The sequence below is a fragment of the Periophthalmus magnuspinnatus genome, chromosome 14, assembly GCF_009829125.3.
Source record: "Periophthalmus magnuspinnatus isolate fPerMag1 chromosome 14, fPerMag1.2.pri, whole genome shotgun sequence".
Lineage (NCBI taxonomy): Eukaryota > Metazoa > Chordata > Actinopteri > Gobiiformes > Gobiidae > Periophthalmus > Periophthalmus magnuspinnatus.
The window spans coordinates 20,108,802-20,125,953 of NC_047139.1; the positions used below are offsets into that span (position 1 = coordinate 20,108,802).

The 17,152-nt window shown below is 41.2% G+C and overlaps 1 protein-coding gene across 3 annotated transcripts in view; it reads right to left on the minus strand.

Annotated features, from left to right (window-relative positions):
* Nucleotides 1-4,599: 4,599 nt before the first annotated feature.
* Nucleotides 4,600-17,152, minus strand: part of dlg2 (discs, large homolog 2 (Drosophila)) — a 160,680-nt gene continuing 148,127 nt past the window's right edge. For 2 of the 3 annotated variants that reach the window (XM_055226824.1, XM_055226825.1), the window contains 7 exons: nt 11,835-11,880; nt 10,704-10,754; nt 9,943-10,044; nt 8,395-8,567; nt 7,118-7,227; nt 6,228-6,319; nt 4,600-5,105 (listed from right to left, as the gene is read on the minus strand). In XM_055226824.1, the coding sequence (XP_055082799.1) occupies nt 4,999-5,105; nt 6,228-6,319; nt 7,118-7,227; nt 8,395-8,567; nt 9,943-10,044; nt 10,704-10,754; nt 11,835-11,880 (681 nt within the window). In that variant the 3' untranslated portion in view covers nt 4,600-4,998. Of the gene's footprint in view, nt 5,106-6,227; nt 6,320-7,117; nt 7,228-8,394; nt 8,568-9,942; nt 10,045-10,703; nt 10,755-11,834; nt 11,881-17,008; nt 17,106-17,152 lie in introns of all 3 variants that reach the window. The other variant, XM_033978487.2, reaches the window with a different exon arrangement.

A 17,152-nucleotide genomic window follows, 5' to 3' on the forward strand; every position in this document is an offset into this window, starting at 1 on the left:
CCCAAACAATACCAAAACAGGGGCAGGTGGTCACCCCATGAGTCCCATTGGTTGAAACGATGTTGAAAAGGACAATTACAAAATATAAATCTATCTTTAGTAGTGCTTCTTTAAATCATCAAGCATTGCGGGTAAAATGTTGCGACAGCCTCGATATTTAAAAGAGCTTAAAGTGCATATGACAGCTTTAAACTAGACTAAAATACAGTTAATGTTATTATATTTAAGAATTAAAAAAAAATAAAATCGTGCTTAGTTTTTTCAACTTTTTAAATTTAGGTGCAGTTTATAATTTTACTTCCTGGTTGGAAACAGTCAGCAGATGTGATATATGCAGAGGTACTTCAATAACTGTTACCTAGCAGCAATAATGTAAACAAGGACCAATAATTATGTTTAGACGAAGACCAAAATGAAGGCTTAAACTGTCACAAAAATGGTTTCCTTGTGTGTAAATTGTCTCAGCATTTTGCACTGAATTTTTGGTAACATAAGTAGAGGGATTGTGTTTTTGAACTCACTGTTACTTCCGGTATTTTATTTTTATGTTCACAAACTGCCACTTAAGTGATATAAATCTATGGTAAATATATTTAGCTTCTATCCCACTAAACCAAGTAATAATTAGAAAATCATTTAAAACGTCATATGCACTTTAAACATGATTCAGCCATTGTTAACTGCAGTTTAGGAGCTAAGGGGAAATAAATAACTACTCTGTAAATGAAAAGTACATGTAGAAGCCTCCATGTGATAAACAGTAAACCTACTTTGTTAAGGCAAGTGGTGACCAACACGGTTTAGAGCGTTTGCAAAAGAACGAGTAGAGATTTTTGAAACACGTTGCAAAGAATGTAAGCCGTGTCTACCTACGCATCGTGCACTCGGTTTGATGCTATTAGCCACAACTAGCCAACACTACAGTCATACAAGACCACATAGAATCATATACACTTCAGGCGAGACTCAGCAGGCAAAACAAACTATTTAAAATGTTTGTTTTTGGTCAGTTTGCTCTTTCAACTTTAACTGTAAACTTTAATATGAAAACAAAGCAGCATAGACTGTATAAAGGAGTGGACTAAGTGAGTGTCACCCATAACGTTCAGCTCCAGTCAAATGAAGCTCATCGAGACTTGCAGATATAGGGGCCAATTTGGAGACGAGTTCCATATTTGGGATTCCGACTGCAAGTATCATAGCAACCAAAGAGCCAATCTGAGGCAAAGCTGTTGAAGGTAACGCCCCTTCTCGCCTGCACCGCTGGTTTAGCTGCAAGGGGGACTTATCAACGCTAGTGAGAGCTACCTCGGAGAAAGAAGGAGCCTGATTTGTCTGTTATTAATGTTCATATCTTGATTTATGGACACAATAGCGAAAAAAAAAAAAAAAACAGGATCATATAGAGCAGTTTAATATCAAAATGAAAAGTCCAACAGCAGCAGTTATGGAAAGAGGGGTGACAATTTTCCAATTTAAAGTGAATTGGAGCCAGAGTCAATGGAGCCAGAAGTGCATCCATGACCACTACTTATTTGGAACGTGGCAGCTAGCAGGATAGCTATGTCCATTTATATATACAGTCTATGCATGGGGTATAAATATTAGGCCCTTAACACATACCCCAAACTTTATAATCTTGTTCTTAAAAAGATTTTTGATGACTTTTTGTACAGAAGCATTTGCTGATATCGCATTCCTAGATTTCTTAAAGTTTAAACTCCAAAAAATGAAGTGAAATTTGAATTTTTAGGCCAGTTTTCATTAAGAGAGCTTACTAGTTAGATAGCTTAGGATAACCACAAGCCAATCTGCAATACACTGAAACCTGGCTTGATCCATGCCCCAAATATGGTCAAATTTGCCCATTTTTACACATAAAACGCCTTATTTATTTATGAAAAAAATGATAAAATTGCACATACAGGTACTCAATTAGTAACTCAAATATCAATATACAGATAACTCAAAATGTAAGATGGTCTTGAGTTCACCTGCAGCGTCTCGCCTCGGTGGTGGTGCTTTAAGTGCTTAGTACAGTATGTGGTCCAAACCCAGCCCGCCTCTCTCTGGATGCTCGTCACACATGTCACTGATCTGTTCTATATCTTATAAAGTCCTATCGTACAGTGTCTATTGTATTTACCAAAACGATGAGTAAGTGCACTTTGAAAAATCCCACTGATTAAAGTAACATTATATTTTTGTATTCACTACTGAACAGTGTCACATGCTATCAATATAAAATAAGCCAGAAATACACAAGTGTTTGGAGGGAGCTTGCGTTGCTGCTTAAAGGCACACTATGCAACTTTTCTGGTGGAGAGTAAAACCATTTGCTTGTCTCCATGGCGATTTCGTCCACAGTATGACCTAAAACTTTTCCATTTATTACTAAACTAATCCTACTCCCAGCAAGAATGTATGTGGCGTTTGTTAACAATAAAAATAATCAAATACACGCAAGTCTAGATAAGTTTAATGCCATACTGTGGAACTTTACAGACAAAGTAAAAGAAAAATTCAAATCTGGACGAAAAGTTGTAGGAGTGAAGACGTTTCGCTGCTCATCCAAGCCGCTTCTTCAGTTCCGACAGTACAGACAACGTCATAAAACGCATCTCCATGGCGACAAGCATGTACAGCAAAACTCCCCCTCCCTTCACTAGAAAGGTTACATAGTGCAGCTTTAACAGAAAGAGGAAATGATTAATGCATTAGTCATTCCAAGTGCTTTTAAGGATTTTTATATCATTTTTATACCTTTTTTTTGTACAAAGCAACGTTTTGTAATTTGCCCTTTCAGTCAAGGCAAGCCTCTGGTGAGTTAAACATAAATCAGGGTTATAAATATTTTCGTGCTCGGTGAAATATAACTATTATCTCTTCTCAAAAAATCGAATACTTTTTTATGTAGCCAGTGCAGCTGTATGAGTACGATTCAGGTTTCTGTTGTCCTTGGTTTAAAAACAACAACAAGAAGAAACATTGTATTGTGTAAGTATTGTGCCAAGCCAAACCTTTTTAAATTAAACTATGACAGAGATTCACAGGAGCAGAAACATGTGAACTAACCGATTCCAGTTGGATAGACAAAACCAAATGAGAATACACAAGAGACAACCCCAGACAGAGGATTTTAGACTCGTGAATAATGTGATTTATAGGCCCCATATTACACAGTTTTCTGATCTATGTTATAATGTTGTTTCTTCATCACAAACAGACCTGGAGTTGTGTTTTGTTTCATTCACACAGTAAACACTCTGTTCCATCTTGTGATGTCATGTAGTAATACAGGAAGTGCTCCATTGTGTTTTTAAACTCCACACACCTTCACTAGAATCATTTGGATAATTTCAGCCCTGGAATTGTCAATCTGTACTAAACAAAAGGTAAAAGGAGCTGTTAACTTGAAAACTACCTCTTTATGACATCACAAGGTGGAAAAGAGCATTTTGAACATGTGTGAATGAAACAAAACACAACTCCAGGTATGTTTTTGAGGAGGTAACAACATTATAACATGGCTTAAACCGCACAAGAGTCAACTTTGTGTAATATTGGAGATTTAAATAAATGAACCAAAGCATTACAAGTGATTTGACCAAATTATGTCACGTATTAAACATAAATTTACGCTTCAAAACTGTCTTTGGCTAAATGTTTAAATTATTTTGATCAATTCATCTTAAAGGTGCACCATGTAGAGGGTCTAATACCTGTCTGTCTCCATGGAGATGTTATTGTTTACCTGTACCTTATATCTGTGTAATCCTTCAGTCGTCCAGGTGGGTTCCACAGTGGTCCATGTGCGTACACTAGTCGTGGTTTTATACTTCTGATTCAGCTCTAGATCATTCTAAATTATTCAGGAAAGGTCCATTTCTGTCCTGTGAATGAGACTTTTTAGTATCAATACCTGCGCAAATGAGTATCTAGTTTTAATTCCAGTTTTACTAATGATTAGCATCTAATTTTCGATACTTTACACAACTCTATGTGGAACTTGTAAAAACAGGAGCATCCATGGAGACAAGCAGGTAGCAGAAAAGTTACACAGTGCGCCTTTAACCTGATATCACCAAGGAAAACAGACAAACTGCTCTGAAACTATCCTCTTTTGGTTTGTTTTATAACTCTTTTTTACATGTCATATTTCAGTTTCTGCTATAGAGATTTTTACAAATAGTGAGAAAGTGCTACTTAGGCTATGTTCCAAAGTGTATTTTTTTTTCTGTGTAGTAAAAGACAAAGTTTCCCTGTAAAAATTGAATATCTACACCTCCAAAATGAACTCTCAAACCAAACCAAATGACCTTCACTTAAATAACAGAAGCTTTGGAAATAACATTTGAACCAAAGCTCTCCTCTCAATAATAAATACATCTGTGCTTTTGAGCCTTTTAGCTTAACAAAATAAAACATTACATCTTTTATATCTCTCCCTTTACTTAATAATAATAATAATAATAATAATAAATTGTCTTTGCAACAGCTAGATGACCCATTTCTTCCTAAAATACAAGTAAAAACATATTTTGTACATAACTTAAATATATATTCACACATACACATTCCAGTAAATACAGAAACGGGGAGAAATCATAATGTAAACAATAAAATAACATAACCAGCAGGAGAAGCACAAATGCCACACGCAACTTTTTGTCACTGTGCAAAAAGTCCACGTGTCTGCTGCCCCCTTGTGGTTGAACACAGGTAGAGCAAACGTGTGACGATTTTCAATTCAAAAAATAAAAAATAAAAAGCAACAGATATTCATACAAATGTACCTAAAACCCTAAAACACTTTGTGGTGTACATTCTGGGACATTCATGTTGCATGTGAAAAAAAACGACGATGAAGCAAAAACAAAGAAAAGATTAAATTAAATACAAAAATGAAGATATTCACAGAGGTGTTTGAAGCCTATTTGCACAGTTTCGTATGTTACAGCGTGTTACTAGGGTCTAGCAGAGTCCAGTGGTGCAGGGCTATAGCTTCTCCTTTGAGGGGATCCAGATGAAAGGTCCTGCGTTTTCCTCTATGACCTGTTTACACTGGTTATAAATTTCTTCTAAAGTGTCGCCTTGCACCAGCGCTGTGAAGAACAAGAGGAAGAGGTTATGTGCAGATGGAAAAAATAGTTACAGCTTATTTATTTATCTTCATATAAACAGGGTACAGATACCTGCTCTCAAATGAAGTGAAGTAAAAGTAAAACATATCCACTGTAAAATGTATTTAACTACAGATACCTAAAAAAATCTACTTAAGTACAGTACTTTACTACTTGTACTTCGTTACTTTCCACTGACCGCTGCTGTCTGCATATAATTAATTCTAAAGCATTTTTATCGTCCACGAACCAGGAAGTACTGCTGGTGCACTATTAGCATGCTGGTTGTTATTAGTGTTACCATGACAGATGTGAAACGCACTTATAGTATAAACTCTACAGGGGAAAAAATAGGATGCTAAAAACACATTAGGAAAGTAAGGACTAAGTTTGGGCTGCTGTGTTCAGTTTAAAATGAAAATAAAACTAAAGTCATACGTTTTTGTCCAGTTAAAATATATAGAATCATACAAGTTCATGCACATTACTATTCACTAATATGTGGTAAATGAAGAAACAACATGACCCATTAACACAATTTAACTTTTAGGGGGTGAATCTACCCAGCTGCCCGTCTACCTGAACTAAAATTAAAGTCTTTCCTGTGGCGTTTTTTTTTTTTTCAGTTTTCATTTGCCTTTAATATCACCTCAGCTTCTGTTGTGTCCAGGCGTCAGATCAGCGGGGCTGTTTAATCAATGACCAGAGCAGATGCTTGGGTCTGTGTGTGTGTGTCTGTGTGCTTTTGTGTGTATGGGTGTGTGTCTGTGTGTGTCTCTGTGTTTGTGAGTGTGTGAATCTCTTTCTATGTGTGTGTGTGTGTGCATGCATGTCTCTGTGTGTGTCTCTGTGTTTGTGAGTGTGTGAATCTCTTTCTATGTGTGTGTGTGTGTGCATGCATGTCTCTGTGTGTGTCTCTGTGTCTGTGCGTGTGTGAATCTGTGTCTCCGTGTGTGTTTGTGTGTCTGCCTGTGTCTGTTTATGTGTGTGTTTGTGTGTCTGCCTGTGTCTGTATATGTGTGAGTTTGTGTGTCTGACTGTGTCTGTGTGTGCGCTCATATGTGACCCCACACTGCTCTCACACACAGCTTTGATTAAAAATACCTGTGAAGAATTCTCCAAACTCCTGTTCCAACTTCAGTGCTCGGTCAAATGTCTTCTTGGCTTGTTCCTCCGTCAGTCTCTTATTCATGTCCCTTTGAAAAACATTGTACTTCTGTTATTAGATTGAAAGTATTTCATTAAATTTAGATGCTATTGTTCTGAATGGCATAACAACAACAACAACAACAACAGAAATGGGTAACATCTCCACAAGGCTGAAACAAAACAGCTTATCTCTGTCTGAGGTAGTGATCTAACAGTAAAAGTCATGTCTATGGGTTAGTTGAAATATTCCAGAGTATGGCATTAGCCTTCTAATAGCCTTCTAGCCAACTAATGTGCTTTTTGTTTCATCTGTATCAAGACGTATGCTTGCAGAGAAAGGTTACACTCTCTTCTCAAGCATTCATGTTGTAGTAAGTATTTTGCAAGTAACTGTAGTTTAATTACAAGTATTTTCACAGTACCGTGTTATCATAAGCTGTATGTAGAAGTGGACTACGTGAGTATGATGTCACCCATAGTGTTCGACTCCAGCCAAATGAAGCTCATCAAGGTTAGCGGTTATAGGGGTGATTTTGGAGATTAATATTTGGAAATCTAAGTGTGTCATAGCAACCAAAGACCCAATCAGGAGTGAGGTTGTTGAACGCCCCTTCCCGCCCTAAAAACATGAACATTTTAGACCAAAATGACAAGCCTCACAGCAGCAGTTATAGAGAGAGGGAGTTGATGGAGCTGAATCACGCCCATGCTCACTTCCTGTTTTGAACGCGGCTGATAGTGGGCTAGCTATGTCCATGTATATATTCAGTCTGTGGTTACACCCAACACTGCTTTAAAGCTTTTAAAAAGATTAAAATAAGATAAAATGAGTGAGCGATCCTTACATTAATGAATCTACAGATCGGGGTTTGATGAAGATGGCCACAGGATACAGTTGTGCTACTTGGAGCCGCTTGATGGCGTTTCCAGACACGTCAAGAATACAGTGTTTACCCTGAAACAGAAAGTGAACAGAAAAGTTTGTTAATAAAAACATTCTAAAGTCTGGAATGGAGGAAAAGGTGAAGTTGAACATAGTGAGATTTCTATGGAGAAACTGTGATTAGCCTCAGAATATCACAGAAATGTAAAAAAATCAAGAGAATTTAGGCAGACGATAATCACTCATATACATGTGTGTGATATCAGAGCCAAGTTTAAGTTCACGATATATTTATATTTTTTTACATCATTTGTAAATTCACCTGTTCTAATAACCTTCCAATAACTGTAAAAACTGTTTGTTTCATTCATGTGAAGTGTCTTTGAGCATCATGAAAAGTGCTATAAGTGTTACGTATAATTATTATTATTATCATTATCATTATTATTACAAAAATTAGTATACACACTTATCTTACATTTTTGGGTGAAAGCAAATTCCTAATTTTTAGGTTTCATAGGCTGGACAAATAATTTTTCAAATAGTTTTTCAGTTTAATGACAGATGTACTTTAACACAAATTATACTTATATGATGACATGTGTACTTATAATACTTGAATTTTGACAGTAGGAATAGCTCTGTGCACAACAGCACCCAGCATCCTCACTGTTAGCGTTACTACTTCCTGTCCAATTGTATCTCTATGAGGTATTTTGAGTCACGATAAAATGAATAAATATTTAAAAATCAGGCAGTGGAGAGGGAGTGGACTGACAACATGTTTAACCCCACACAAATAAAATCAATACTCCACCAGAGGACATGTTTAGAAACAGACATGTTTGTGTTGCAATGCTAATGTTAATGCTAATTTTGAGGTAATAAATATTAAAACAACACTGCAAACTGAAGTATTCTACATTTTAAAAACAACCAGGAAGTCTTTATTTTAATAAATTAGAAAATAGTAGTTTATTTTATATTTTATAAAGGTTAGCATCAACTTTGAGACAGCGTGTTGCTAGCTAGCTCGAGCCAGACACCTCTATGTCTCAAATTAGTCAGACACAAGTCATATTAGTCATACGATGGCCACTGCAAATGTCAAGTAAATCATATCCATGGTTACTACCTCTAGTGTTGTATATCTGATTGGTCAGTTTGAGACATAAAACCACACCAGTCTCCCACAATGAATTCATCCTAACACTGTGGACATGAGGCGCAGCGTCTCACCCTCTCAGCCACGTATCTGACCGACTGGACACTGGTGCCGTACAGATTGTCGTTGTACTGTCCCGCCTCGATGAACTTGTGCTCTTGGATGTCCTTCTCCATCTGCTCCCGTGACATCACAAAGTGGTAGTCGCGCCCGTCCACTTCGTAATCCCGCTTCGGTCGTGTTGTATCTGTGAACGATCAGAATGATTTCATTAAATGTTCTATATTCTACAAAATGGATTTTTGTGAGCTTTAAGCCATGTTATATTGTTGTTACCACCTCATTTGTGTTTTGTTTCATTCACACATGAGTACCACTGCATTATTAGTCTGTCTACAGCTCCAAAGCTCAAAATGCTCTGTTTCACCTAGTGATGTCATGAAGAGGTAGTTTTAAGTGAACAGCTCCTTCTACCTTCAGTTCAGTAGAGATTGGCAATTCAAGGGTGAAATCATCCAAATGATTTTAGTGAAGGTGTATGGAGTTTAAAAACACAGTGAAGCACTTCCTGTTTTATCACATGACATCACACGGTAGAAAACAGTGTTTTCTGCTTGAGAAAAGAAATCAGAGTTGTGTAAATATGCAGAGTTTGTGTGTTAAACATGTGTGAATGAAACAAAACACAACTCTTGGTCTGTTTGTGATGAGGAAACAACATTATAACAGCAAAAAATAGCATCATATGGGCCCTTTAAAATAGCTGGACGATATATGACAGTGAGTTCAAATGAATTTGCTTAACTGTAAATCTTACCATCTAACCAATGTGAAAAAACATCTCAAATAGGAATTAGAAGTAAATGTATTTATACAGAAGCAAAACTAAACTAATGCATTACGGTGAAATAATGTCTGAACTATAGAAGTAGGGCTGTACGATTTTGGAAAAAATAAACAACTACAAATTATGTTTAAAAAGTAAGATTCTATTTGAAGTTCACATCGTAAACAAGTCCAGGAGCAGTAACATGAGAGAGACTGAAATATGAGCTGATAAACTAATACAAGAATCCCATTAATGTTTGTGATCTAAAACTAGAGGCCCTAATCTGAAGCATGATTTAATTTCTGTTGAACCGTTACTCTCGGTTTATATCTTTAATAGAACATATAATTGTTTTGATACAGTTAATTCCACTCACCTTGCTGCCCTGAACTGTTAGCAGCTACACATGGTTTTAAAGGTAAAGACGTAGACATTAAAGCATGCAAAAATATAAAAAAGACAACAATGAACATAATTAAATAAGCAATAGAAATAAATGGGTTTAAATCTAAGGATAAAACATAGCAGGTTAGCACTTAAAACCTCACTGTGTAACTTTTCCAATATGGCATAAAACTTATAAACTAATCTATAGAAGATACATAGATATTAGGTATAGTTTAAACTTTGGTTGTCATGCCACTGCCGGAAAACTTACACAGTGTTGCTTTAATGATAACAAAGGTAACAGACATTTTGGCAAAAGAAAGTTAAATTACCACTTCACAAAAGGCGACACCCATCACACAGTGTCCACACACACACAGTGCACTGGGATGTGGGGGATACTCACGTGGAACGCAGGAACCAAACTTTTCTGGAAACTCTGAAATGAGGTCATCGTTGATTCGGTCCTTCATCGGCCCCAGGATGATCACAGGTCGGGCATAACTAACTGCAAAAAATATACAAAATTAATATTGTGCATAAACGTTTCACTTTGTCCTTATATGATTAATACTTGTTAAAAAAGATGGGTTTGATTTTTAAGATGGCTAACTCAGAATCTTTTTGTCATTCAAATTAATGCAGAGTGAACTGGGGCGTTTAACATTTAATTGGAGTAATCGTGACTAGCTGAAAAATCATTGTAGCTCAGTCAGTAGAGCATTTGTCCACTGATCCACAGGTTGGCGGTGCGATTCTGGCTCTCACAGATGAATACTGTCGTTGTGTCCTTTGCAAGACACTTAACCCACCTCACCCCCAGTGTCTGTGTATGAATGTGTGTATGAATGTGTGTATGAATGTGTGTATGAATGTGTGTATGAATGTGTGTGTGAATGGGTGAGTGCTTCCTTGATGTGAAGTACTTTGAGTGTCCTGAAGGTGGAAAAGCGCTATATCCATAATATACATAAATATTGCCTATCCAGATGCTATTAGTCATTTTTTCAGAGTTTATTGTGTTTAAAATCTCATTGTGCAGTAGAAATAATCACTAAACTTGCAGACTCATCAAAAAATATATGCTGACTCATCGACTGCTAAAATGGTCGCAGCTCTACACTGAACAATTCAACTGTTTAAAATGTAAATAGAAACTGAGCTTACTTTCTTGCCTCATGACGGGTTCGTACGAGAGAATGACGTCCTCTTGACTTCCTGCATAATATAGAACATCATGGACAAAATGAGTAAATGTAAATAATGCTCACAAAATAACATGAAGACCATGCATTTATCAGACCACATGCAGGGCAGCACATGTACACTGTGTACTTATGATAGTCTATGTCAAATGATTGTTTATGTGAAAAGTAACCATTTCAGAAAAAAAGTGTTTCAGTATGATTGCATTGTGATTACCAGTGTGTTTTCAAATTGCTAGCATATATAAAAGGTGCACTATGTAACTTTTCTGGTGGAGGGTCTGCATACGACAGCAGCTCAGTTGGTAAAGTGTTTGTACACTGATCGAAAAGTTGGCTGTTTGAATCCCACACCCGACATAAAGGTCATTGATTGAGCAGTCAGATCCACAGGTTGATGGTATGATTCCAGCTCCTATAAATGAATGCTGTTATTGTGTCCTTGGGCAAGACACTAAACCCACCTCACCTGTCTGCATACACAGCTGTGTGAATGCATGAGTGGTTCCTTGACGTAAAACTCTTTGAGTGTCTTGAACGTGGAAAAGTACTATATAAATATGTCACCATTTACCATGCCACTTAGCTTGTTTCTGTGGAGTTATATTTTGTGTGGAATGTCCCAAAGTAAGACATTAACTGTATGTATTCACACAGGTGTTTTTATTTCTCAAAGACATCTTGAAAAACATGCGTTCCACTTGTGAGCGGATTCCCTTCTCCACAGAGCTGACCTGTAACTCGGCCTGATGGCACTATCTGCTTGTCTCCATGGAGATAGGTAAGTTTAATAAATATGTTTAACCATTCCAGGCAAAGCTATAACATCTCCATGGAAACAAGCAGGTAGTAAACTCTCCTCCAAAAAAGTTACATAGTCCAACTATATTCATTCGGTATTCCTACATTTTGTGTTTTGTGTTCTAAAAATACAATATTATGAATAGTAGGAGCATGCACCATATTAGGTTTTACATCACAAAACATAAAAAAGGCAGAAATAAGCATGCAGCATCGCAAGAACAGATTTAAAACTGAAACTGCAGAGACGAGACCTTTATTTTGAACAAGACTCATTCCTCAAACAACTTACTGAAGGTCTTTGTCCCATACCCATCATCACCTAATCCCAGGATGTCCTAATGATCCACAGAAAAGAAGAAGAGAAGAACAGACGCAACACAGGCAGAAGGAAGAGGAAGAGTTAGAAAGACCTACAGATACGTGCCATCGGAGTGTCCTGATACTGAGCGGCCACTAGGGGGAGCCATATGCAGCAGGTTGAAACTGGGCTGTGCACTATCAGCAGTGCAATGTGGTATAATAAAGACCAGAGAGATTGTGGGTGCAGTCACTGTGGCGATAGTGGCTGCCATCTTCTGAATGGGGGAAGAGCGTAATTCTAATAGGAACTCATGTGATGTCTGGTGTATTTGTGGTCCTAATAATAAAGAGAATTCTCATGACGCCACCGCCTTTTAGATACAGCCTTGATATATTTTATATTTACTATATTTTCAAGTTCTACTTGTAAAAATTTGATTTGAATGTCTTTCTTATTGTGTAAAGCACTTTGAATTACTTTGCATACCGACTGCGCTATACAAATAAACATGCCTTGTCTGTGTAATTATGCCTTATTTCACATAATTCTCTTGCTGTTTTTGCTGCTAATCAGTGGTATAGGAAGTACTCAAGATGTTTACTCAAGTAAAAATACAGAGACAAAAGGTTACTCAAGTAAAAATATCACATGAAAAAATCTACTTAAGTGGAAGTATTTAAGTATCCAATTAAAAATATAATTTCAGAGTAAAAAGTAAACATATTTCACACAAGTGTTTATAGTGTTAAATGTAAAGATACTGAATAAAATGAGACATATTTTGGTCACAGTAACAATACAAATCAATTTCTTATTTTTTTCTTATTAATTTTGTGTATATATTTTTGTTTGTTCAAAGCCAAAGCTTATACTCAAAAACTTTCAGGATATTACCACATACATGGTAAAAATAACCCCTCAGATCATATGAAAAGCACTTTTTACTTTTCAGTCCTGTTCAAAAATGTAGAGGAAAAAAAAGTATCCACTGTAAAATGTACTCAAGGTAAGTACAGATCCCTAAAAATTGTACTTAGTTACAGTACTTTATTACTTTTACTTTGTTACCTTCCACCACTGCTTTTAGTACTACTCTATTAATAGTACTGCTTATTTTTTAAATAATATTATCCATCCTATTTATAATATATGTAATATACTGATACTGTGTCCAAGTAATTTCCCCTGTGAACCAATCAAAAGTCTAAGTCCTATGAAAATGAAGCTAAAACACTGCACTTATATTCGAATGCAGAATTACATTTGTGTGCACCTTATGGACCTTCCATCCATCCATCCATTTTCTTCCGCTTATCCGGGACCGGGTCGCGGGGGCAGCAGTCTAAGCAGGGACTCCCAGACTTCCCTCACCCCGGACACGTCCTCCAGCTCCTCCGGTGGGACCCCAAGGCGTTCCCAGGCCAGCCGAGAGACATAGTCCCTCCAGCGTGTCCTGGGTCTTCCCCGGGGCCTCCTCCCGGTGGGACATGCCCAGAACACCTCCCTAGGGAGGCGTCCAGGAGGCATCCTGAGCAGATGCCCGAGCCACCTCAGCTGGTTCCTCTCAACGTGTAGGAGCAGCGGCTCTACTCCGAGCTCCTCCCGTGTGACCGAGCTCCTCACCCTATCCCTAAGGGTGCGCCCGGCCACTCTGCGGAGGAAGCCCATTTCAGCCGCTTGTATCCGCGATCTTGTCCTTTCGGTCATTACCCAAAGCTCATGACCATAGGTGAGGGTAGGAACGTAGATTGACCGGTAAATCGAGAGCTTCGCCTTCCGGCTCAGCTCCTTCTTTACCACAACGGACCGATACAGCGACCGCATCACTGCAGACGCTGCACCGATCCGCCTGTCAATCTCACGCTCCATCCTTCCCTCACTCGTGAACAAGACCCCGAGATACTTGAACTCCTCCACTTGGGGCAGAGACTCACCACCCACCCGGAGAGAGCAAACCACCTTTTTCCGGTCGAGAACCATGGCCTCGGATTTGGAGGAGCTGATTCTCATCCCAGCCGCTTCACACTCGGCTGCAAACCGCCCCAGTGCCTGCTGCAGGTCCTGGCTCGAAGAAGCCATCAGGACAACATCATCTGCAAACAGCAGAGATGAAATCCTGTGGTTCCCAAACCAGGCCCCCTCCGGCCCCTGACTGCGCCTAGAAATTCTGTCCATAAATATAATGAACAGAACCGGTGACAAAGGGCAGCCCTGGCGGAGTCCAACATGCACTGGGAACAGGTCTGACTTACTGCCGGCAATGCGAACACAGCTCCTGCTCCGGTCATACAGGGACCGGACAGCCCTTAGCAAAGAGCCCCGGACCCCATACTCCCAGAGCACCCCCCAAAGGACACCACGAGGGACACGGTCGAATGCCTTCTCCAGATCCACAAAACACATGTGGACTGGTTGGGCATACTCCCATGAGCCCTCGAGGACCCGATGGAGAGTATAGAGCTGGTCCAGTGTTCCACGACCAGGACGAAAACCACACTGCTCCTCCTGAATCCGAGGTTCGACTATCGGTCGGATTCTCCTCTCCAGCACCCTGGAATAGACCTTACCGGGAAGGCTGAGGAGTGTGATTCCCCTGTAATTGGAACACACCCTCCGGTCCCCCTTTTTATACAGAGGGACCACCACCCCGGTCTGCCATTCCACAGGTACTGTCCCCGACCGCCACGCGATGTTGCAGAGACGTGTCAGCCAAGACAGTCCCACAACATCCAGAGACTTGAGGTACTCAGGACGGATCTCATCCACCCCCGGAGCCTTGCCACCGAGGAGCTTGCCAACCACCTCAGTGACTTCAGCCAGGGTGATGGACGAGTCCGCCTCTGGGTCCCCAGTTTCTGCTTCCTCCTCGGAAGACGTGACAGTGGGATTGAGGAGATCCTCAAAGTATTCCTTCCACCGCCCGACAACATCCCCAGTCGAGGTCAGCAGCTCTCCACCCGCACTGTAAACAGTGTTGGTGAAGCACTGCTTTCCCCTCCTGAGGCGTCGGACGGTTTGCCAGAATCTCTTTGAGGCCGTCCGATAGTCCTCCTCGATGGCCTCCCCGAACTCCTCCCAACCCCGAGTTTTTGCCTCTGTGACTGCCCGAGCCGCGGCACGCTTGGCCTGCCGGTACTCATCAGCTGCCTCAGGAGTCCCACGAGCCAACAAGGCTCGATAGGACTCCTTCTTCAGCTTGACGGCATCCCTTACTTCCGGTGTCCACCACCGGGTTCGGGGATTGCCGCCGCGACAAGCACCACAGACCTTACGACCACAGCTACGAGCAGCCGCATCAACAATAGAGGTGGAGAACATGGCCCACTCGGAGTCCATGTCTCCAACCTCCCCCGGGATCAGGGAGAAGCTCTCCCGGAGGCGGGAGTTGAAGACCCCCCTGACCGAGGGCTCCGCCAGACGTTCCCAGCAGACCCTCACAATACGCTTGGGCCTGCCAGGTCTGTCCGGCTTCCTCCTCCGCCAGCGGATCCAACTCACCACCAGGTGGTGATCAGTTGACAGCTCAGCCCCTCTCTTCACCCGAGTGTCCAAGACACGCGGTCGGAGGTCAGATGACACGACAACAAAGTCGATCATCGACCTCCGACCTAGAGTGTCCTGGTGCCATGTGCACCGATGGACACCCTTGTGCTCGAACATGGTGTTTGTTATGGACAAGCTGTGACTAGCACAGAAGTCCAATAACAAAACACCGCTCGGGTTCAGATCGGGGAGGCCGTTCCTCCCAATCACGCCCCTCCAAGTGTCACTGTCGTTACCCACATGGGCGTTGAAGTCCCCCAGGAGAACAACGGAGTCCCCGGTTGGTGCACTGTCTAGTACCCCTCCCAGGGACTCCAAGAAGGCCGGGTACTCTGCACTGCTGTTTGGCCCGTAGGCCGAAACAACAGTGAGAGACCTGTCCCCGACCCGAAGGCGCAGGGACGCGACCCTCTCGTTCACCGGAGTGAACCCCAACACGCAGTGGCTGAGCTGTGGGGCAATGAGCAAGCCCACACCAGCTCGCCGCCGCTCCCCGCGGGCAACGCCAGAGAAATGGAGAGTCCAACCCCTCTCAAGAAGATGGGTTCCAGAGCCCAAGCTGTGCGTGGAGGTGAGGCCGACTATATCTAGCCGGTAACGCTCAACCTCCCGCACAAGCTCAGGCTCCTTCCCCCCCAGCGAGGTGACATTCCATGTCCCCAGAGCTAGTCTCCATGTCCGGAGATCCGGTCGTCGAGGTCCCCGCCTTCGACTGCTACCCGGATCTCTCCGCACCCGCCCCTCATGGCTCCTCCCGCAGGTCGTGGGTCCACGGGAGGACGGCCCCACGTCGTTTCTTCGGGCTGGGCCCGACCGGGCCCCGTGGGGAAAGGCCCGGCCACCAGGCGCTCGCTGCCGAGCACCCACCCCAGGCCTGGCTCCAGGGTGGGGCCCCGGTAACGCCAGTCCGGGCGACGTAAACTGCCTTGTTGTATTTTTCTTCATGAAGGGCTTCTGAACCGCTCTTAGTCAGACCCGTCTCCGAGGACCTGTTTGCCATGGGTGACCCTACCAGGGGCATGAAGCCCCCGACAACATAGCTCCCAGGATCATTCGGGTGCTCAAACCCCTCCACCACGTTAAGGTGGCGGTTCGGGGAGGGGCCTTATGGACCTGACTATTCATAATTACTTAAGTTTACTTGAGGCCTATTTCTAAATTAATTACGAATTAATTAAAATATAATGATTTTTCTTTTCAAGATTGGTTCATATCAGTCTGGTAGCACGTAGGCATTAGATTAAGTCCAAATACAAAGTTATCAAAGTAGCAAAGAGAAAATCATAATTCAAAAGTCCAGCTCTATTTTAGTTTCTTGAATAGACTTGTGCTAAATTTTACTATAGGCTCCCGCGGCGTCACTCTCTGTTGTCTTTATTCATACCTCATTGAGTACAGCCATATGGGAACGTACAACACAGACTGAACAGCTTCAGTTTGGCTCCCCTCCTGTTGACAACTCATTTTACACTCACTTACGATGGCGGAGATCCCAGAAACAGGAAGAAAACAAAAACAAAAAACGAACGGAAATAGAAGAGTAGTAGTATATAAAGAGTGTGTTGTCTTCCCTGGTCTGCCCTGTGTGTGTGCGGTGCCTGCTTCTGCTGCTTACTTACTGTCGGAATCACTCCCATCCTGATCACTCTCCTTGTTCTTGTAGAAAGGGAATTTTCGTGTGAAGATGAAATTCTTTTTACGTTTATCATTGAGTGACTGTGAAGGGAGAGAAAGCATGGAGCAAACAGGTATATCACGGTCAT